Here is a 23,650-nt window from a genome sequence, read left to right as displayed (position 1 = left end):
TTGGCATGACCAGAGGTCAACATGGTTGAGTTTACTCAAGACCAGCAAGATCTAGTTATGGTACCTACAAGGCAGAGGGCCTTACAGGACAAATGGATTGGACCCTTCAAGGTTGTGGGAAAACCTGGAGAGGTCAATTTGGTGGACTTGAGCAATCCTAAGGAGGCCCCCAGGGTCTTTCACACCAACCTTCTAAAAGCCTATGTCTCAAGACCAGAAGTGGGAGCTTTGCTTCTAGCTTCAGCTCAGGAGGAGGAGGAGGAGGAGGAGAGTGAACCTCTACCTGATCTCCTGAGGGGACAACCTTTAGATGGAAAGATTCTAATCGGACCCTGGAACAACAAGAGGAGTGCAAGTTTCTGTTAAATCAGTTTGCCTCCCTGTTTTCACTATCACCAGGCTTGACACCTTGGGGTCAGCATGATATTCTCACTGGCGACTGTTTACCTGTTAAAAAGCAGTGTCAGACCATGTCAACAAAGATGCTTGATCTCCGGGTAATAGAGCCATCTACAAGTCCATGGTCTAGTCCAGTTGTACTAGTACCAAAAGCAGGATCCAAGGAGTTGAGATTCTGTGTGGACTTTAGAGCTCTAAATGCAGTCACAAAGACTGATGCTCATCCTTTACCTAGGACAGATGAGCTGGTGGACAAACTTGGTTTAGCCAAGTACATTTGACCGAGCATCAGGCTATTGGCAAATAGCCCTGATAGACCATGCCAATGAGAAAACTGCATTTTCAACCCCAGCAGGCCTCTATCAGTTTAAGGTAATGCCTTTTGGATTAAAGAATGCACCTGCAACATTCCAAAGGATGGTTAATCAATCCAGTTCTGAATGGGATGAAGTACTTTTGCATGCATACTTGGATGACATTGCAGTGTTCAGCCCTACTTGGAAAGAACATGTTGACCACTTAGGATATGTTTTGCAGGCTCTTGAGTGGGCCCCTCTGACCAGAAAGGCAAGTAAATGTCAAATTGGTCAGAGCAAAGTGGTCTACCTTGGACATGAGGTAGGAGGTGAAATAAGGCCATCGCCTAGTAAAGTACAAGCTGTACAAGAATGGGCCACCCCTACTGCTCAAAACCAAGTGAAAGCATTTATGGGTCTCACTTGTTATTATAGGAACTTCATAGAGAACTATGGGTCCATAGCTTCTCGCTTGAATGTGGTCTTCTCACCCAAATTCACCATGAAGGGCACATGGAATGAGGAGTGCACTAAGGCATTTGAAGGACTTAAGAAAGCCCTTTGTCAAGCTCCAGTCTTGAGCGCTCTTGACTACAGCCAAACCTTCATTGTGCAAACAGATGCTTTCAATACAGGTATAGGTACCATTCTGAGTCAGCTGGATGAGAAAGGTAGGGAACACCAATCTGCTTCATCAGCAGGAAGCTGAAGGTACCCGAGACAAGGTGGGCAACCATAGAACGTGAGTGTTTTGCCATTGTGTGGTCTCTGAAGAAGTTTAGACCATACTTGTATGGATCTACTTTTGTGATTCAGACAGACCAACAACCCTTGAGATGGTTACTGCAGATGAAAGGGGAACATCCTAAATAGTTAAGATGGTCAATCAGCCTACAGGGGTTTGATTTTACCATTGAACACAGGTCAGGGTGTAATCACCAACATGCTGATGGTCTCTCCAGAATGTATGACCAACTGGAGTTAGGAGATTCAACCAGGGATGGATTCAAACCTCCTGTCCCTTAGTCTGGGGGGGATGAGTGTTAGGGAGAATTTTCATAAATGTGCTAATTCCCTTCACCTTGGAGACCCCCCAGCGATTTTGAGGACTTGATTGTTTTACCTGGAGAGTGTGAGCCTTTTTTCCCCACTCTCTCATGTATTTTGATGTGTGTTTTACTCTTGTGTTCTTTGATTATGAAGTTTTGGACAACTCCATAGGCATCATATGTTCATGTGTCACACAGCACCCTAAGTCAAGTGACACAGGGAAGCCTTTTGGGCTCTCCCAAGGTTTTAAACACCTTCTCTGGGATAAACTACTGTTTCCCAGAGAATGTAAGGTTACATTGACTTTACTAGTCTTTTTAAATTCCTAGACCCAGCACACACTATCTTCCCATAGACCGCTGGAGGGGTTACCTAGTATCCCATATGTCTAGAAACTCATGTAGCAGTCCAATGCTACCTCTTCCTATCAAAATCACTGGTGACAGTGGTTTTGCAACGAACTACCCTGATTTTTCCCGACCGCGAACACCGGTAGCTAATAATCACGAGAGCCATGTTTTTCAAGATGGCGTCTGAGCCCCCTTTCTTTAAACAGGTCCCAGTCTTCTTTTTTCGCCATTTCTTTTTGGAAAGGTCCTTCTAGAGTTTGTCTCTGCGCACCAAACCAAGTTAAGTCCCTTTGTTCCTACTCCTTTGGGGGGCTTCAGGACTGAAGACTGCCTCTGGCGCCTGAGTGTCTGGGGTGGGCAGGATGTGAGGGAGGTGCTAGGACACCCAAATGCGCTCTGTAGTGATTGGCCGGCTAACTGTCCGGCAAGGACAGCCACCCTGCTGGGTGACTGGCAGCTAGGCTGGAATTAATGGGAGACAACTGAATAAAAGGCAAGGCTTTTGGCTTGGAAGGCAGAGTCCACAACTGGACGAAGGAACCGAAGAAGAACTTGAAGAGGACGCCTGCTGCAACTCCTGGACCATTGGGTTGCCCGGTGAAGCCGTGCTGCTGTGCTGAAACTCCAAATTCGTATCGACAGAGTAGCCCCTGCAAGGACGACTTCTCCCCTTGAGTTCGTGGGACCAATCAACTCCAAAGTAAGCCACCTGGACATCCGTCTCGGAGCTGGTTGAATTTCCACAGAGTTGCTGCTGGAAACTGTATAGCCAGGGAGAGGAACACCAGATTGTGTGTGTTGCTTTTAAGTTGGCCAAGAGCTCCAGGAAGATCCTCCGGACTCCCAGGAAGCCGAACTGACTGAGCCTGAGCCCCCTCAACAGATTGCGGGACCCCAGAAGCAAGGAATGTCCATCTCGACAGCCAGAAACCGGTGTGTTGATATTTGCGGTAGTCAAGAGGAGCTGACACACTGAAGTGCCACTTGTTGGAAAGATTGCCGGTTGCGAGCGGTGACCGCCCCATTGCAGAACAGGAGCCCCCACTGCAGAACAGGAGCCCCCAGAAGTCCTCCCTCTTGTCCCCACGACTGAGGCTCAGGAACAGTGAGATATGCAGAGCTGCACAGGAACAGAATTCCTCTGCTGCACTTTTTCTTCAATACAAAAGGTACTGTAAAGTCTGAGAGAACTTACCTCTCATTGTAGAGTTGCTTGCATCTTCTACTACGCACAAGTCTAATTAGCTTGTGGCCCTACATTTGATTCTTCTTTTCTTCAAAGACTTCTAAAACCTTGTGCAAAGACTTTACTACTTAGATACCGGAAGTGCTTCTTCCTATAGAAGACTTTTGCCCATTGACGTTGGCTTAGCCTATTATACTGAATGACTCTGCTCAGGGGATCCAAAAGTATTTGCCATCTTAAGAATATGTGTGGTCTCTTGTTTGTTCTAATAACCTTTTCCATTTACCAACTTCTAAGAGTATTCTAAATGCCAACAGTAAGATATTAATGTTGCCAGCACCCTAGCTATTGAAGTCACCCGAGGGTGTAGGTTGTGTCTGGGGGACATCCCAAAAGGGTTTTTACTGATTTTAGAATATTAAGAGTGTGTGTTTTGAAGTGTATTTGAGGGTTACTTTTATATTGCTCCCTTCTGAAGAAGGCTTACTCTGACTGATAAATTAATAATTGTTAATTCAATAAACCTTGTGAATCCCGCCAAAGGCAGAGCAAGCAATGGGACCAAACCTGGTTTGGCGCGCAGAGTAAATCTCAAGAAGGACCTTTCCACAAAAAATGTTAAAAAAAAGAAGACTTAGCCATTTGCTTTACTGCAGTTGCGAAGGCAGGCCGCGGTAAATGCACACCACGGTAGTTTAAAGTAAACCACTGCCACCAGCTATTCAGTGAGAAAAGGGTAACATAACATTTTTACACAAGAAGCTAGACAAAGGGGATACTAGGTAACCCCTCCAGTACCCCATTGTAAGATAGTGTGTGCTGGGTCTAGAAAGTTACAAATGTATGTAAAGTCAATTTCACTTTACTGCTCTTGGAAACAGTTTATCCAAGAGAAGGTATTTAAACCTTTGAGAAGTCTGAGACTTCCTTGTGCCACTGCACTGAAGGTGCTGTGTGACACAATGTAAAAGTGATGCCTTTTGGAGTTTGTCAGATTCCACAACCAAAAGAAACAGAGTTAAAAATCACATTAAAATACAAGAGAGAGTGGGGAAAAAGGGTCTCACTCGCTCCAGGTTACAAAAATCAAGTCCTCACAATCCAGCAAAATTGCTGGGGGTCACTAAGGTGGAGGGAATTAGCAAATTTCTGAGAATTCTGTCTAACCGTACCTAGTTGGGGGGTTAGCAAGTCCCTGTGCACAAGACCTGGTCAAAGCACATGGGTAAGTTGTATGCTGGTTCATCTTTCAAAATAACTGAGGGATTTAGGCTACTTGAGAAATTCCTATTGAAATACGTCACATGATTCCAAATCAACAAGACAGACGTCAAAAGCTTTCTAGAGGACCAGGTTTACTGCAGTAGAGGTCTCTGTAAGCATGTTGCAACCAGCGCTGTGTTACCACCTGAACATAATTGTAGACACCAAAAGTATTTGTTGTTGTTTATGGTCATGGGAAGCCTTTTGCCAAATGTTAGCCTGTCAAAGGATTGCAGCATCCATGCCGTTTTCTTTATGTTTCCTGAAGTTTATGGCATTTACGCAAAAAGCAGTCTGCTGGAGAGAAGGCAGTTTTTGCTGCATTTTCAGACAGCATATCTTTGGTGAGGTTCTGCAACCTGTGGCCCTCAAGATTGCATGGACTATGACTGCCATGATCCTTCAACGCAGATGAAGTTGTCTAGGGCTATTGGGTATTGTAGTTCAAAACATCTGGAGAGCCAGACCAGGCTATCGACATGGATATGTTTGGTCTTCCAATGCCCTCCAACATGCTGACTCGTGTAGGGAAGATCCTATTCATTTTTTTCAATTGAATAGTCTAGAGCGACCATATTGGTGCTCTGTTACTTTCTACTCTACTGCAAGTATGCATATCTATATAGGTTCATGCTATGTGTGTTGCCTCCCTTAAACACTGTTTGCTACTAGAGGTCCCTAGAGATAAAAATAAGTTTCTAGAGGTCTAGCACACTATCCCAATAGATTAATTAATAAATGTGTTTATTCAAGATACCTATACAGCCACATGGGGTAGGGGTATCAATGATTGCTCATCCTGTGATGGCTCTACAATGCAATTTGCAGAGGTAAGAGTATTGAGGGAAATCTGGTATTTCTTTTGCTGTCGCACGTTGGGTTAGGTGTTCTTTATAGATTGAAACATTGGCCATTTTCATACCTTTTTGTCACTTGTGGGGATCTATGGCCAATTTGCTGTTCTTTGGAGTTGGGATTGTTTAACCCCTTTTGTTATAGATGTGTTTTCCGATGCCAGCTGGATTGGTTTTCAAAATATTTTGCACTATTACAATATCTTTTGAAAATGTCTTTCTAATATTGTCATCATTGGAAATGCCCCATGGTGATGTGCAGAATCAGCATAAATCATAGCATATCTAATTGACCACAGCATAGGGATTGTACAGGTGTACTGCAATGTTTCTGGCACAATGCTGATTAGACTTTTGCACAATATTATTTATTGGATCTGATACAGGACTAATGCCATAAATAACAAATTGTGTGTAAAAATGTGTTTGTCTTGCTTTTAATATGTCTGTAATACGCTATGGATGATCCTTGATCTACTCCTCACATCCCCTCTGAAATATATATTCCATGTTTCGCACTAACCCTTTGTGCATTTATCTAGTTTTCCATGTTTTCTAAAGCAAATTTTATTTCTTTTCAGCAACTGCGGAAACTTGTGCTAGAAATAATCCACAGAATACCAACCAATGAACATTTACGCCCCCACACCAAAAACATTTTATCTGTGATGTTTCGATTTCTGGAGGTATGTATTTTTTTTTTCTTTTTTTTTTCTCTGGTTTGCTCTTTTTGGTGGTAACTTTGAAAGATACTCTGCGACTGTGCTGAGACTTCTTGGATGATGGAGTTATTTTGGCATTCTATGAAAACAAATGCAATTTTTCCAGTTAAAGTCGAACATGTTTGACTTTCTGTCAAGATGGTTTTCAGAACAAACTCTGTTGGGGCGTTGTGAAAAGCAAATTTTAGTGGGTCAGACCAGGTTCTCACAAGTATAACCCCTCTCACAAGTAGGGTGACCGAGCAACAAAGCTTAGATTCTGGAAGAGGTAGGTATGATTTAGAGCAAAATTAACAACTAGACTGGAGAGACTAATGTAATCGAGGTTTGCACAGGAAAGTACAAACATACTCTATTGTAATTCACTACAGATTACATCAAGCCATCTCTTTTGCACAAATTGCAATCCTATTTTCTAAAGCACCACAACTCCTGATACTAAACTTAAACTAGCCCATCTTTTTATAGTGTTCAGCATTGCAGGTGAGTAACCTTATGTTTGGTGTTTCAAAGGAGAGTACAGGAAAACAAATGCTCGAAAGTGGCCTGAAAAGCAGTCTTTAAGAGTGTGTGTACATATAAACAAACTCTCCACCTAGACTCTCAATGGAAAATCAAACGTTCCCAGGCAAGAGAAGATGGTGGCGAAAACAAGCTCCCTGGTTGCAGGTGCAAGCTACTTCTGTTGCTCTGGCCAGAAACCAGCAGGTACCCTGGATGTAGTGAAAACCACTCCACTTAGCTTGCCACAGACCTAGATGATCCCACAGGAGACATAGTTGATATAACTCCAGAGTCAGCAGGCACACATCAGCCAGCCGGTTGGACTTTAATTCCAGGCAGCCCACATTCCACGGTGAAGCGTACTAGGAAAGATTTCTCTTTTGGCAACTATTCCTCTATAGTCCTGTCTTCTTTTGCAGAGATGTTCAGCTTGACTTCCCTGAACGTTTGCTCATTTTATTTATGGGAAAACGGAACAGTCCTTCAGAGTAGGTTTCCCATTTGACTTTCACATTTGTGTTACTTTTTAACCTTGAACGATGCTGCATCGTGCAATGCAGTTCAATGGGGATCATTTGGTATCGCCCTAGTCTTTTACATTTGGGATTTTTGGTTCCTTTCATGTGTGCCTAAAGAAAAGCTGGCGGCAGCAATTATATTTTAACAATGTTTGTGCTATTTTTAGTGTGCTCATTTGCCGCATATGTCTAGTGCCCTAAAATGGCAATGCCACAGAGTTTTGGTCGTCCTTTGGCCATATTATTTGGCTGCCACCCGGCCTTGCCAGGTCAGGAAATCCCACATAAGGTCTTAAGCTTAATATATTGCGGGCTTGTGATGCCTTTTTATGTGTGTGGCGCTCAGGAAGGGGGAGGGACTGTCTGGTCCCATTGCACATTTCTGGAGCCAAAGAGTCTAGATGTGGGGAATAAGTGAAACCAACAGTGGTCACTGATTAGACCTCTGCTGGCCTTTTCAAATGGTGCAGATCTCAACCAGGATTTTGGATAAGGGAACTCCTGCAGCTTTCTTCAGATCTGTGTTGGGTCCAAGAATTGTGTGTAGAAGAACAGTGGACTACCCGAAGACGACTCCTGGAGCATCAGAAATTCTGATGCTTGTTTCTGCTTAGATTCTCATGCTATGCATAGGGCTACACCTAGTGGTAGTCAAAAGTATTGCACATGAAGTTTTAGAAGTTCGAAAAGTGACGTCTGGTAGGACCGTTTTTTTCTGAAGTCCAACTGAGGGCTTAGTAAAACCATTCAACTGAGACAGTACAAGACTCCACTGTTGAGGAGAAGTCTAAGTTCTGTGCTAATTCCCTTCTACCTTAGCTCTTTTGCTGGATTTTAGGACATTTAATTTTTATCCTGGAGTGAGTCAGACCTTTTTCCCACTCGCTCAAGTATTTTTCTCTGATTTGGACTCTGGGTTTCTTTTGGTTTTGTAGTCTGACAAACTCCATAGCCATCATCTTTTTGTATTGCGACACACCGCACTTTCAGTGCAGTGTCACCGAGAAGTCCTTTGAATTTCCGTTAAGGTTTAAATACCTTCCCTTGGATAAACTACTGTTTCCAAGAGTAGTAAAGTGAAATTGACTTTACTTACCTTTTTCTCTTTGTAGACCCCGCACACCCCATCTTATGTGGAGTGGGGGAGGGTTACTTAGTATCCCCTTTTGTCTACCTTCTCATGTAAAATGTTTTAGGTTACCCTCACTACATGTAATGGCTGGTGGCAGTAGTTTAATTTTCCTAACATTGTCTGTTTTTCCTCAGCTGCAGTATTGCAACCATGGGTGCCCATTTTGTCAAAATGGCCCTGGTCTTATTTTTTCACCATTTTTTGTTTGAGGTCCTTCTTGAGATTTACCGTGCGCCAAACCAGGTTTGGTCCCTTTGTTCGATTTTGTTTTCGCCAATCAAACAGGCGTGCAAGATTCAAACGTAGAGAGGATGGCAGTCCTTCCAGGACACCGAGCCTCCCAATTGGAACTGCATTCTTCCAGTCAGGCTGGAAGACAAAGTGATGCTGCGTTTTGGACTCCTCCCTTACTTCCTGCCTTCAGGCACTCTGGAACCTGGGCGAGCTTGATCTAGGTCTCCAACCGAAGATGAGTCTAACACAAGGATTTTCCCGCCCTGGAGGACAGGGGAAGAACCGATAAAGACTGGGCCATTTTGGTAAAATGGGCACCCTTGGGTTGCTTTACCGCAGCTGTGAAAACTGACTACAGTAAATGTGCACCAAATTAGTAAAAAGGTTCACTGCCACCAGCCATAAAAGGGGAGCTTGTCCCTGTAGCAGAATTGTTGCAGTGCTAGTGAGAACAGTGATACATTGTGTCTCCCCAGCACTTAACATAATGTGGGGGCAGTGTGGTTTTGCTGGTTTTCACCTAACAAAATGTAGAAGGGATGAAATCATTTCTACTCTTGGAACTGTCGTTCTCACAAGGGTAGCCAGAGAAAGTAAAAGGGAGCACAAAGGGGCAACCTTGTAACAATAAACCTGTATATACCAAAAGTTGTCAAACAGGATAAAATTGAAAGGGCGCTATGCAGAGTTTTAAAAATGATACCCATAAAAAGTGTAAAAGGATCTGCGAGTGTGGAAAAAGGTTCCCACATCACTGAGGTATAGGTAAAAATAATTCATCAGTCCAGCAACAAGTTCTGGGGTTCTCACAAGTGAGGGAGATTTAGCACTAAAGTAAAAATCTTACTGAACGGTGCAAAAAAAGTTCACTCAATCCAATTGAAATTTAACCATCAGATATAGTTCACTATCTACGATGCCTATTCGACTCAGGCTTAGTCTTTTAACTCACTAAAAGTACACCTAGCTGCTCTCTCAGCATACACCACTTCATAAAGCAAAGTTTTGTGGTGGAAGGTGCCAGTAGTTCAAGCCTTCATGGAGGGTGTGAAGAAATTATGCCCTCCAATTTCTAATCCAACTCCCGGCTTGGACCTGAATATTCTTACAAGGCTCATGGGTTCCCCCTTCGAGCCTATGCACAAAGCTAGTCTTAAACATCTCACATATAAGACAGCATTTCTTATAGCTATTACATCGATCATTTTATCCGAAGGGTCTGTGAACTGCAAGCTCTATCAGTACAGGACCCCTTTGTTAGTATACACAGACAAGGTAGAACTGCACTCTCACCCAAGGTTTTCCCCAAAATGTATATTTAAATTTCATGTAAACCGGTCCATAGAGCTTCCTGCCTTTTTCCAACACCCCACAAATGCAGCAGAAAAGAGCCTTTGTACACTATATTTACAAAGAACTGTCATGTACTACCTACATAGGACTAAACAAACAGAAAAAATATCCTTTTTTGTGTCCATAGCCACAGAAATAGGTGATACCATCTCTAATTCAGCAATTTCAAAATGGATTATTAACTGCATCCAACTTTACTATTCTCTTGCTAAGAGAACGTTGCCATTCAAGCCTAAAGCACACTCAACTCGAGGCACAGGGGCAACTCTAGCTCTCATAGTCGAATGTCCCCTTAAATGCCATTTGAAAAGCTGCCACTTTGAGTTCAGTACACACTTTCACCCAACACTGCTGTTTAGACACACATTCCAAGGGTGATGCACAAGTGGGACAAGCAGTGGTAACACATCTATTTTCAGCGCTACTGCCGAACAACCTGCCCCCTTCTCCAAGTACTGCTTGCTAATCTGTGCAAAGCATGTGATACTAAGCAGAACCACAAGCCTCAGAAGGTATACATTACTTACCGTAATCGTATTTCTTTTACTTGTATCCGTTTAAATTCACATGCACCCACCCTTCCTCCCCCCTTGGAAATTAAGGTTCTTGAAAACATTTTTTTTTTTTTTACACCTATGGCATCTACCTACACTCCACGCTTACTCCATACACTCCCTGTTGTCAGGAACAAATAATCAGAGGGACCTCGACGCGTGAAGGGTAATGGGTACAGTCGACGTCACACTAGGGATAGAATTACAGTCAACGTCTCTTTTTGAACTTTGAAAACTTCATGATCAATACTGCTCAGCTACCACTAGATGTCAGCCAATGCAGCGGATGTGAATCTAAACAGATGCAAGTATCAGAAATACGATGACGAAATACTGATTACTATCAGAAATATGATTACGGTAAGTTATGTATGGCATATATTATTGCCAGTCTGACTTTGAATATTCAAGCATGTCAATCTATGGAAGATACCAATGCTAGAGAAATAAGAAATACAGTTACAGATAAGTAACTAAGACTTGGTGCCTACTTTGGGGGTAACCGTGGGCATTAACACTACTTTATTTGTTTAGTTATTGTGCATTTGTAAGGCGCTTTTACATCAAGTAAAGTGTTCAAAGTGCACACAGGGCAACAGGAAGGGAACATGGGAATGAAAAGAAAATATAACCAGCAAAGATAGAGGGGGACCTACTAGGCCTTGTGAGCATTCAGAACATGCTAGAGAAGGGAGGAGGGAGTGGGGGTAAGTGCAAGGTGTACCAAAGCGGGAAGGGCTAGGGAGTTAGCAGCTGTTAAGTGACTGGGTGAGAGTGGTCAGCTGCCCATAATGATCCTAAGTGCAGGCATGTGGTGGCAAAGACCAGTGGGTGCCAAGTGCCAAGGCAAGTGCTGTGAGCTGGCGGAACCTGAAGGCGATTGGGTGTGTGAGGTCGGGGCCCAGGAGGACACATAAGGGCCCTGGTCACCAATCTCAGCAACTGTGTTGTTTAGCAGAGGAGGGAGAAAGGGAAGGAGGAGGTGAAAACGAGGGTCTTGAGGAGCTTCTGGAATTTGAGGAGCTCCGGCTCAAGACGAAGAGGCGAGGGGGCCTGCTGAGGAAAGAGATCGGCCACCAGCTCGCTGTTTAGCAAAGCGCTTGCCACACCGCGTCGGTGCTGGAGGAACATAAAGATCTGGAAGGAGAGTATTTTGTAAGGGCCAGTTGTAGATCGTGTGGTCCCTCACCTCAGACAGCCTTATGGATGATGTAGAGGGATTTATATTTGATCCTTGCAGCATCTGGGAGCCAGTGGAGAGATTTTAGGGCTGGAGAGATGCAGTCCATGGGCTTGAGGCCAAGGATAAGTCTTGCAGCCCTATTCTGGATTAGTTGGAGGAAGAGGGTAGATTAAGTAAGAGGCTATTGCAGTAGTCCAGCCTAGAGAGAACCAGAGCTCTAGAGCCATTGAGCTTCAGGGGGAAAGTGAGGAAAGGCAGAATTCCTTTGAGGAGGTGTAGTTGAAAGTGGGCTTTCTTGACAAGGTCCTGAATGTGAGGGAGGAAGGAAAGAGAGGAGTCAAAGATGACTCCAAGGTTTCTGGCTTCAGATGGGGAAGGGGGAGAGCCCATAGAAGATGGCCAGAGTGAGGGGAGGAAAGGAGCAGGAGTCCCAATAGGAAGGATCTCAGTTTTGCTGGCATTGAGGAAGAGATCATTGGAATTACAGCAGGACTGGATGGCAGCTAGGCAGTCGGTAATGATGGAGGAAGTAAGAGCAACAGAGGGAAGTTTGAAGAAGAGTTGTAGGTTGTCGGCATAACACTGGAAGTTGGGGGTTGGGGGGAGGGGGTTGAAATGAGGTGTGCAAGTGGAACAAGACTGGTGTTAACGAGCCAGGGAGAAAGGTTGGAGCCCTGGGTAATGCCACAGGTGGAGGTGGAGATGGAGATGGAGCCCAGAGGAACCTCAGACAGACAGACGGACGGACGGTCATTGAGGTAGGTCAGCCAGTCTAGTGCCTAGGGTATCGTCAAGCCATTTTATGAGGATGGAGTGGTTGACCGTTTAAAATGCAGAGGAGAGTTCAAATAGAATGAAAACAGCTGGAGAGTTGGAGTCCAGAGATGCGAGTAGTTCCACACGGGTGTTCAGAAGCACAGTTTCCGTGCCTCTGGATGCTCGGAATCCAGATTGATGGTCATGTAGTGTTGTCATTGACGAGTGTACATCACTGTTATGTAAATGCACATTCCTGTCACATTAGTTAATGATGCTAATTGGTTAGTTATTGATTGTTAGAGAGCAGCTCTACAATGAGCTCATATGGTTCTTAGAATGTTTATGTATGTTTCTGGCTTGTGTAATGTTCTTAGTTGGGGGCTGCTGCTCTGAGCAGTGCCTGCTGTCGCGCATTGCTTAAACTAATAAACTCCTGTTGGAGTCATATTTGCCTGGAGTCCTCGTTTTACATCGGCGACAAGAACCGTTACGCGACCCGGCTCGTTTCCTACTCCCCTGCCGACGTCTGACACGGGCCGTCACTTGTCTATCCTGATCCCCGACAGCGGGCGGAGCAGAACGAAGCCTGGAGGGACGGGACGAAAGCCAGGTCAGGAGGTGGGCCCTGGAGGGTGGGGGGCGTGTACGCCTTTGCGCTGTATTTCCCAAATCAGCGCGTACTCGTAACGTTGTTGCGACCCTGCTCGAGGCCGAGCGCCAGCTGTATCCGCGGGCCTGCACGTCATTGAGGCTCGCGCACCAGAGCATGTGCAGCGCGCGCAGGGAGTCGTGGCCCATTACGTGCATGTTTCCTTTCGTTTGTGGCTGGCATTGTTTCTGGGGTTGCCTGGCAACGCTTTCCCCTTAGGATCTGCTTGTACTGCAGCTCGTCGAGCATTGTGACGTGTTCACAGAAGGTTGTAGGAGAATTTTCGGAACAATTAATGACTCTTGATGCACTTCAATGAGCATTCCTCACCTTGTCAGTGGCTCTGCAACTTTCATAATTCAAGAACTGCTTTGACTGAGTGCCTCCTTCCCGCTCCCATTGCCTTTCTGCCTGCTGTACTGTTGTTTTCTTTGCATAGCCACAGCTTCCTTCAGTCTGGACATGGCAGCAACGATACCCCCGCCCATATCTTTCTTAAATGAGCCTGGCCGTCCGCCCATCAGGTGGGACCGGTGGAAGGACATATTCGAGAACTATCTGGTGGGGAGAGATTTAGTTTGGCGCGCAAGAAGGCATTGTTGCTTCATAATTTGGGAATAGAAGGGTGCACTGTGTTCGATGGGTTGACCAGAAGTCAGGGTGCTGAAGCCAGAGATGAGTATGCATTCGCTCTGAAGCAATTAGAGGATCACTTTGAGCCAAAAAAAAATGTGACTTTTGAAAGACATAAGTTCTTTCAGCGCATGCAGGAGCCATCTGAGTCATTAGAATCATACATTGCCTCTCTAAGAACACTAAGCCACTCTTGTGAATTTGAACCACTCACTGACTCGCTCATTAGAGACCAACTTGTGAGGTGTATGAATGTCAGAATTCAAGAAAAGCTACTGGCCAAAGATATGAAGTTGGAAGAGGCAGTGGATCTGGCTAGAAGTATAGAGCAAAGGTCCCAATATGTCAAGAAACAGAAAATTGACAAGCGGGCCTCTCAGGCTGTGTGCGCAGTTGATCAAAGGAGGAATCCGAGCGTCAATGTGAACAGGAAGGGAGTGTGGAGCACAGGATGCACTAGATGTGGCAGTTTCGGACATGGGTCGAATTACCCTTTTTGCCCAGCGAAGTTTGCTGAATGTTTCAAATGCAAAGGCACAGGGCACTTTGCCAACATTTGCAAGGGTTCGTCTATAAATCTTTTGGAACCTAGAAACAGCAACGAAGAAAGTGTTTGCATGTTTGCACTGTGTTGGATCCACCTTACATTCAACCCTGTGGTTATGGGGAATCTCTGATTGAGATTCTGGCACAATTCTCTGCAAGAGTTGTATACAAGGAGAAAGAATGCAGGGCGAATATTCTAGTTGCAAAGAAAGGTGCCTCCCTATTAGGATGGGAGGAGCAAAGGAATCTAAAAGTCAGAGTACAGGCGAGCGCTCTTCAACCTGTCACCGCCGCTGAAATTGATGATGTATGGTCTAAAGAGTTTCCGGAAGTTTTTTCTGAGAACTTGGGAACGCTCAGACATTTTGAACATCACATAAAACTGAAAAGAGATGCTCAGCCTATGGTTCATAAAGTGAGGCATGTGCCGTTAAACATGAGGGCACAGCTTCGTAGTGAACTTAATGATCCTGTGAGTAAAGGGGTGATTGAGCCTGTGGCAGCCACGGAATGGTTGTCGCCTATAGTACTTGTGGCTAAAAACAAGGGAAAATTAAGGTTGTGTGTAGACCTACGTAGTCTCAATCAGAATATATTGGTGGAAAGGCATCCTTTACCCAATATTTCAGAAACACTCCACTCTTGGTGAACCCACATTTTTTCAGTCATTGACCTCTCTGCAGCGTATCACCAAGTTCCCCTTTCTAAAGAGTCACAACACCTAACGGCCTTCATTACACCAGAGGGCACATTCAAATATAATCGCATGCCGTTTGGGCTAGCTTCAGCCGCGTCTGTGTTCCAAAGGGTGATGGAGGAAGTGTTGAGGGGTTTGGAAAATGTAACAGTGTTTCAGGCTGATATTTTGGTGTTTGCGAGTGATGAGCTTGAGCATGACAAGGTGCTGAGAGCCGCCCTAAACAAACTAAGAGAAACAGGTTTGACAGTTCAGAGGAACAAGTGTAGGATAGCTGTCAAGGAAGTGGAGTACCTGGGCCATAAGATCTCCAAAGAAGGCATTGCTCCCAAGAGGTCGCTTGTTCAGAGTATTAGTAATGCTCCCCAGCCCCAAGACAAGGAACAATTGTGTTCTTTCATGGGACTAGTCGAGTATTACCACACATTTGTGGGTGGATTTGCAACCATATCATCCCCTTTGAGAGATCTATTAAAGAAGGGGGTGAAGTATGAGGGGTCCAAAGAGTATCTGGAAGCCTTTCTGCAAATCAAGGAAGGAATTATCAAGGCACCGTCATTGGGAGGATTTATATCAGGCAGAAAAATCCTACTATCAGTTGATGCGAGTACCCTAGGATTGGGTGCTGCTTTAACCCAGTTTGATTCTGGTAAGGTTGAACATGTCATTGCATTTGCATCAAGGCCACTTAGGGGCAGAAATAAATTATTCTGTCATTGAAAGAGAGGCGTTGGCGGTCTCATGGGCCATTTCATACTTTAAATCTTTTCTTTGGGGTCAAGCTTTTCTTGTCAGAACTGATCATAAGCCCCTAGTTCAATTGATGAGCAGCTCTGAGTGGGCCAAAGGGTCTCCTAGGATCTCAAGGTGGATGGTGGAGCTTATGGGTTATAACTTCAGAGTGTGCTGCATTCCAGGAAAAGAAAATGTGGTGGCGGATTGTCTGTATAGGTTACCTGTGGGAACTGGCGAGGGTGGTGAAATCCCTCAATATCAAAATTTCAGTATCTCTGAGATTGAGTACAATGCCATTGATAAAGGCAAATGGGAAAGTGCTGATGAGGAGGACTCCATGTTGAAGCAGGTCAAAGTATGGACTAGAGAAGGATGGCCTCACAAGAATGAGATTGAAAGGGAGTTTGAAAGGTACTATGGAGTGAAAGATGAGTTGAGCTTGTCGGAGGATGGGTACAAACTCAGGAAAGGAAGCAGGATAGTACCTCCCAGTGGGGTCAGATCTCATTTAGTGAACATAGCCCAATAGGGACATTTGGGCATGGGGGGTACAAAGAGGTACTTACAACAATCATTTTGGTGGCCTGGGATTGATAGTGATGCTGAAAAGTGTGTCGGATATTGTATAGAGTGTGAGAGAAGCGATAAAACCAAGATTATTAGGGAAGTGCCGATGGTTCCAGTCAAAGTACCTAGTGAACCCTGGCAAAAGGTTGCCGTTGATTTGATAGGACCATTACAAAATCTTGGTGATGAATATAAATTTCTGATGTTTGTTAATCTGCTTAGAATCACATGCTAAAATTCTGTTCTGAGAGAATGTTAATCTTTTTGAGGAGATTTTGCATTAAGCACATTAAAACAGCTCTGTATCACCCCAGGGCTAATGGCCTAGTGGAGAGAGCCAATAGGTTTGTGAAAAGTGGTTTACAACTGGCTATGGCCTCAGGTTTTAAATGGTCATACATTTTGAGAGAGATGGTATGGAACTATTGCACTACGCCACACTCCGTTACAATGATTTCTCCATTCATGTCTTTGAAAGGAAGACGGCCTGGCACAAAGCTTTGTCCAGGTTGGCTGGACTTGGCAAAAAGCGCCAACATAGATCCTGAGAGGATTAGGACTCTTATCAGGGAAGCACAAGATGAATACAAAGAGAAGTTTGATGAGGACAAGAAGGCTAAGGTTACCAATTGGAAAGAGGGTGATCTGGTTCTCATTACAAATCCTAGACTTACTCCCAAATGTGTTGAAAGCGAATATACTGGTCCTAAAAAAATATCTGCTGTAAGGGGCAATGTTGTCATTATGGAAGGGGGAGAGTGTTGGTCTATGTCCAAGTTAGTCAAATGTCCAGCTAGTGTTGAAGAGAATGGACATTTGGAGCGTAATGGAGCTAATGACAGTCTTGCAGATTTTGGTGTTAAGGAAAGTAATTTTCAAATGAAGATTCTGCTGAGGATGCTAACATTAATTTTGGAACAGAAGCAAGGTCAGGAATAGTTGAGAATAAACCTAATTGGTTTAAAGACTACTATGTAAAATTAACCAGTTCCAATTGTAGGGGATGAGAGATGTGTTGTGATTGGCAAGTGTACATCACTGTAAATCACATTCCTGTCAAATTAGTTCATGATGCTAATTGGTTAGTTATTGATTCTTAGAGAGCAGCTCTACTATGAGCTCATATGGTTCTTAGAATGTTTATGTATGTTTCTGGCTTGTGTAATGTTCTTAGTCATTTGGGGGCTGCTGCTCTGAGCGGTGCCTGCTGTCGCGCATTGCTTAAACTAATAAACTCCTGTTGGAGTCATATTTGCCTGGAGTCCTCATTTTACATGTATGCACCCAATAGGTTCAGTGTGCTGGGTCAGTTGGAGGGGGAAAACCAGCTTCTCTAAGAGTTTCCCAAGGAAGGGGGTGATGGATATGGGGCGGTAGTTGGCTGGACAAGATGGGTCTGGAAGGATTTTTCAGGAGGGGGCATACAAGGGAGTGCTTGAGGGGGGTAAGTGTTACGCTCACCTGGCTCCCACAGAGGCGTCGATCTGAACTGGACAGCTGCGTTCTCCACCAATGTGACGCGTAGGGCCGAGATGACGGACTGGACTGGCCCACCTAGCTTCGTTTGCTTGGCCCGTAGGAATATTCTTCTGCAAATTGAGAAAGGGGATTAACCACCCGTGGAGTTGAGTCTCACCTGATGGTTTGAAAAGATGAGCTCTCTATCCTGCATTGAGCGCAGGGGTGCGTTGATAACCAGTTGCTTCACTGGCTTGAAGGAATTGGTGAGTTCCAGAACAATATTGACTCCGAAAAGTATGTAGTTTGTAAGAGTTCACATGTCTGACTTTCACTCTTGTCCGATTCCTTGCAGTTTGCAGCTTGACCCCAGCGAAGAGTTCCTCGTGGAAGCTGACGAAGTTCAAGTAAGGATTTGGCTTGTCCTACATAGTTCAATAAAATAAGGCCAGAATGTAACCTGTTGCTTGCTCCCTTATGGTGTAGAGAGAAAATATGAAGTTCGGGGAATAATGCCTCCGGCGATAAAAATTAGGTAAGTCTATTGTGGTGAGAAGAGTTCCCCTTGTTTGTCCCTTTGTCTCACCTTGTTGTCCTTTTGTTCCCCTTGGGGGCCGGGGTACGGCGAGGATGCAATGGAGACTGCGCCGACCCGTGAAGAGGAATAGTACCCCCGGCGGTAATTGGGTAAGTCTACGGGGGTAGTTACTATTGTCTGTGTTTATTCCCTTGGCTCACCTTGCTGTTCTTGTGTTCCCCTTAGGTTCCAGAGTGCGGCGGGGACGTGCAGAAGGATGCAGTGGATCGTGAGGATGTTGCGAAGGCCGGTGAGTTCAGCGCGGCGCTCCAGCAGACGAGGCGGCGCGCGTAAAATGCTTCTTTCTTCCAGCTCGAAGGCGCGGTGGATCCGGAATTCAGGTAAGGATCGAAGGTTTTGCTCTTATTCTAACCTCTTCTCCTTCTGTTCCTCCCATTTTCTAGGAGCTGCAGCCTCGAGGCGGGCGTGGCAGAAGACTGGATGCAGGCTTGCAGACACGGTGAGCGTTACGCTGCTGGATGCAGGCGTGGTTTAAATAGCCTCCAAAGTAGTCCCAGGTAAGTATTCCTCCTCAGCCCCACCCGAGTAAAAAAAATAGTCCCTAGGTAAAATAGTCCCTTCCAAGCCTCATTTGGCTTGGAGCTCTACAGCATGGTCGGCATCAGGTAAGTTCTACTCTGAGCCTGGCGCCATAGGCTTGCTAGAAATAACTTGATGCCTGCTTCCGGGGTTGCTGGACCTGGTCTGGTTCCCCGGGGGTAGGCATCATGACAGTAGGGGAAAGATCCAGTAGCAAAAGAGCGATTGCAGAAATCAGCAAGTGCAGGGGCAAGAGAGCCAATATTGTCCTTAATGTTTCTAGAGGAACAAGGGGAGACCTGTTTGGAGGATATTTTCATGGTGCAGATAACTCTGGTGACCTCATCAGGTGTGATAGGAGAGAAGGAAGAGCGATGGGAAAAGTGGGATGGGAGGCCATAGGAGGTAGGGGGACATGGGGCAAGGGGACGGGGAAATGGACACAAGGGTGCACCAGGATGTCTTTTTGCAGTGAAGTGTGTGGCCAGTGCATTGCAGAGGGCATGTGAGGTAAGAGTTGAAGGGGAGACTGTGCAAGATTTGGCTAATTTCTATTTATTTTTTATTGTTTATGGTTTAGAAATAAACCTTTACAACATTTTAGAAAATAAAGTACATACAATTTTATAAAACAAGAAAAATAAAAACCATGAAAGGGTATATAAACAGATAATTTAAATCAATAATAATCAATCCAGTTGATTATGTAGAAGATAAGTAATCGATTTTAAAAAACATGCTGACGCTTGTCATTGGTCCAATTTGCTAAAAGAAATAACTTTCCTAGATAGCTCATGCGCAAGTTGTTCAGGGCTGGGCACTCTATAATTAGATGTTTGGCCGTTTCTATACTTTCATATATTTTACAAAATCTACACACTTGTTTGTCCATTTCAATCAACCCCCTCCTATGTACAATCTCACCAGTAGGGAGCAGGTTCCATCGAAAACGATGGAACACTGCTCTGCGGACATTGCAAGGAAACGAAATCAAGTATTAAAGAGCTGTTCACATTTTTTTGTATTCATGCATCAGATGATTCATAGACTTGTAACTATGGAATGTATCTGTCTCAAACCAATCTTGATCGCACAAGCATTTTTTAACCTTATCAGGGTTGGCCATAAAATACTCTGTCGACACTCAGGTCTTCCAAGATTGAGTTGCCATATGCTTGCAAATATAACAAAAAATTTACTCCCTTCCCTCTCGGGATCAATATCATAGCCTTACTCAATGACCTGTATAGCAATTTATCCATAGGGGAAAGCAGTTTCAAATATTATCGCAAGCAATTTCTCTGCACACGAGATCTTAACCCCAGCTCAAATCTAATAGTTGAGATAGTCACACAGTTTGAAACTCCCAAAATTCTCCTCCAGTGTCTATCCTCTATCCATACAACCATTTCGGAACCACCCTGAAAATACAATTCAAGGCCGTAGATGATTTTAGGGATACATTTCCCTTCATAAAACTTTAAAGCTGGTTTGATTGACTAACATCCAAATCTTTGGTTTACAATCGCCAATTGGTTAGAGAGCATAGAGGCCTTTTGAGTCAGGATTTGTTGTAGATCAAGTGTAGACGGGCCAGCAGAATTTTTTATTTTTTTTAAAACAGATATATCCTTTTTGGGGAGAGTGGAAGAATAACCCCCTCCGTGGGCCAAGCAAGCATGGACATTGTCTTCTCTCTGCTGAAGGAGAGGATTTTGGTCTTTGTTGTGTTAATTAATGGACCATTCTCATCTGCAAATTTGGAGAAAGCTGAGAGTAGCCTCCTCATGCCTACCCGTGTATGGTCAAACAAGAAGTCGTCTGCGTATGCTAGCCATGAAATGCTCTCCTCACCCAACTTGGGAGAAACCAAAGAACCCATCCTTAAGTACGTTGGTACGTTCGATGCATAAAAATTTAAAAGAAATGGTGCAAGTTTACAACCCTGCCTTAAGCCGGATGGAGTGGAGATGACAAAAGGCCATCTCTGTTCAAGCGAACCCTCACTCTGAGTTCTCATGAATGCCCATAATAAGCTTTAACATCCCACTAGGCATGCCCCAGGAGTTCCAATTTCCACCTCAGGCGCCTACGGTCTACTAAGCCGAAGGCTCCTGAGAAGTCTATCGAGGCAACATCGGAAGTAGTGGTTTTGTCAGAGCACAAACCTTCCTGAATGGTGGCATCTACGGAAGCCTGTTTGGAAAATTGATAACATATTGGCATCGTTTACCCAAGACTCTAGATGGGGCATCAAGAGGGATGCATAGATCTTAATGTCCGAATCCAAAAGCAATATTGGTCTATAATTCCCTGGATCCGATCTTGAACCCCTCTTGAATATGGGGACCACTATGGCAGTATGCCAAGAAGGTGGAAGAGTATTTAGTTCAATTATGCTTTTAAACAGAATGACCAGTGCATTTATCCAATTAAGGTACTATTATTTAGACCACTAGGGCAGGCCGCCCAAGCGGTCTTACAAGACTTAGTCACCTATCCTCTCGATATCAACCCTTAACTGAAATCCTATTGGATCTTCAGTAAGTGATCCTAAGACCTAGGATTCCTGTTTTACTTTCCCCAGAGAATAAAGTTCAGAGAAGTGAAGTAACCCAGTCTTTCTCTAGGACTGTATTGGATTGAGACAATAATAATGGAACATTCAGACCATTAATCTATGACCAAAACACACCCACATCATTACTAATAAGAATCTGAAGTATATTTTCTGTATACCTTTTCATAAGATGAGCTGTCTTATTCTTACGGAAGTTCTTAAACCTTTGTTTTACTAATCTGATTTTTCAACTTGTATGGTGCTTAGCCTTTCCCCGACCCTAAGCACTTTAAATTCGTGCCTCATAACTAATTTCCGAATGGCAAGCGTTTCATCGTATACATGGGTGTTGCCTAGGGCGGTGCCTTGTCTCCTTAATTCGCCCTCTAACTAGATTCTTCATAGGTTTCTCTATGGTCGAATCAAAGTGAGAAACATTGAACACGCTCCGCTTCTACTCAAGTGTTGAGGCCAACATTACCCGCTTTAATTAATCATTTAGAGAGTTTATATTGCATGAAGACGAATAGAACAGTGAGATCTGTAGGACACCCTTCCAAGTATTATGCAGGTTTGTAATTGCAGTTCACTTTGAATATTGCACTAAGAATACAATGATCGCTCCACGTGTTTTTTTTTGTTTGTTTTTTTCTATGCAAAACTCTGAGCATTGGTCAAAAAGCAATTGCTCCACAAAAATATAATCATGGGTGGACTCACTAGATCCCCTAAACCATGTGGAATTCCCCCCGCTCCCTCTGATTACCAATCTGATAATTTAAGAGTTTCAACCCCCAAGATGCGGCCACACAGAGCCTTTTCTGCCATGCCTGTGCTTTCCAAGCCACTCTTGCCCCAGTCAGGCACCCATCTAATGGATTAACTTTAGTTTCAGGAAGACAATCGGCATTTAAATCACCAATCAAGACAACCTGTTGAAGACCACTCTTCAACTGCCACTAAGAGAAAAGGTCATTTAGGACGGATATCAATTCCTCCAGAGAAACCATACCGCTATTCCAATAGATATTAAACAATAAAAGGCTGAATTTCCCTCCCGTGCTTACAACTTCCACCGCTGCTAGCCCATAGATAGAATTCAAAACTTCACAGGCTGTTAGGCCCATACCAATGCGAATAGCAATAGCCAGGCCCCCTGAGCTAGGTTTTGCTGCCTGTGAAAATATACAAAATCCATCTAGCATTGGTGCAGTGGTAACCCCGGTTTCCTGGAGAAAAATGAGTTGACTAATTCCTTGCAGATTTGAAATGTTGTTGGATGGTGCGTAAATAGAGAGTCGGTATTCCCTTTGGAGCAGTCGAGAGTGAGCCTGAGGTCTGGCACTTCCGTTCCGCAGCACTTGCGTTTCCGGGCTTCAAGTTCGGGACTGTACCAGGCGTTGGGCTTGGAGGCATGTTTCAGGCGCATCTTCATGACTAGGGCAAGAACGTTGAGAGTGTTGGTGATGGCGAGATGGAGGTTGCTGAGAGCAGAGTCAGAGGTAGAGTCTGCAGTGGGAGACTGTTCCATAATGTGCTGCAGGGTGAAAGGAGAAGGGGGGGGGGCCTCCGAGCCCTCCAGGTCAGTACAGTCTCAGACGGGGCCTTGGGAGTAGGCCTTTGAGCTGGGGGCCGGCATTGTCGCCTGCTGGCTTCTGGTTGGAAAGTTGTAGAAAGATGAGGCCCAATCAAGTGAAGGCGACATAGCTGACACGGCAAGTCTTTGGAGGCACTCTGGTGCTGATTATTGGGTAAGAATTTGTAGAGTCCAACTGGTGTGGGACTTCACAAGACTTCTCTTTGAATTAAGTAACCCACCTTTTAATGTAGGCCTGTACTGCACAAGTTGGTAGTGACTGAGCAGCCAGGCTTATCTTAAGAGGGGTAATGTGAGCTGTACAATGAAATTAGTAAATTTAGGTATCCAAGTAAACTTAAACTCTTACACACTTATAGTGTAAATATTTATTTATATATACACACAAGGATAATTAGAGAATCTTAAAGCAGCAACTGATAGTAACATCAATCCCAAAGTTATGATTTAATTCAACAAGAGCAATAAAGTAGGCGAGTACACTTTTCTTATTCCAGTACACTTAGTGACGTCATTTGAGGTCAGTATTAGCACTTATCTGTGATCACCATTACAATGTTGAGTTTCAAGGAGGGAAAAGTTAAGGTTCGATCAGAACATACTTTGTAAGTAGTAAAACAATTAGATTCTCCCAGAGGGATGTAGGCAGTCTTTTATCTCAGCAATAATAGTGTTCAACAATTAAAACCTGGAAGGGAACAAGCACTGCCAAAGATAATAGATTCAGAAGGGGG

At 44.3% G+C, this 23,650-nt stretch overlaps 1 protein-coding gene across 8 annotated transcripts in view; it reads left to right on the top strand.

The window, feature by feature from the left end:
* Positions 1 to 23,650, top strand: part of TRRAP (transformation/transcription domain associated protein) — a 2,065,012-nt gene that overhangs the window by 115,429 nt on the left and 1,925,933 nt on the right. For all 8 annotated transcript variants that reach the window (XM_069647248.1, XM_069647247.1, XM_069647244.1 and 5 more), the window contains exon 5: positions 5,980 to 6,084. In XM_069647248.1, the coding sequence (XP_069503349.1) occupies positions 5,980 to 6,084 (105 nt within the window). The remainder of the gene's footprint in view (positions 1 to 5,979; positions 6,085 to 23,650) is intronic.

Source organism: Ambystoma mexicanum, chromosome 2q, assembly GCF_040938575.1.
Source record: "Ambystoma mexicanum isolate Mex_15411 chromosome 2q, UKY_AmexF1_1, whole genome shotgun sequence".
Lineage (NCBI taxonomy): Eukaryota > Metazoa > Chordata > Amphibia > Caudata > Ambystomatidae > Ambystoma > Ambystoma mexicanum.
This window is presented reverse-complemented; position numbering and strand designations above follow the sequence as displayed.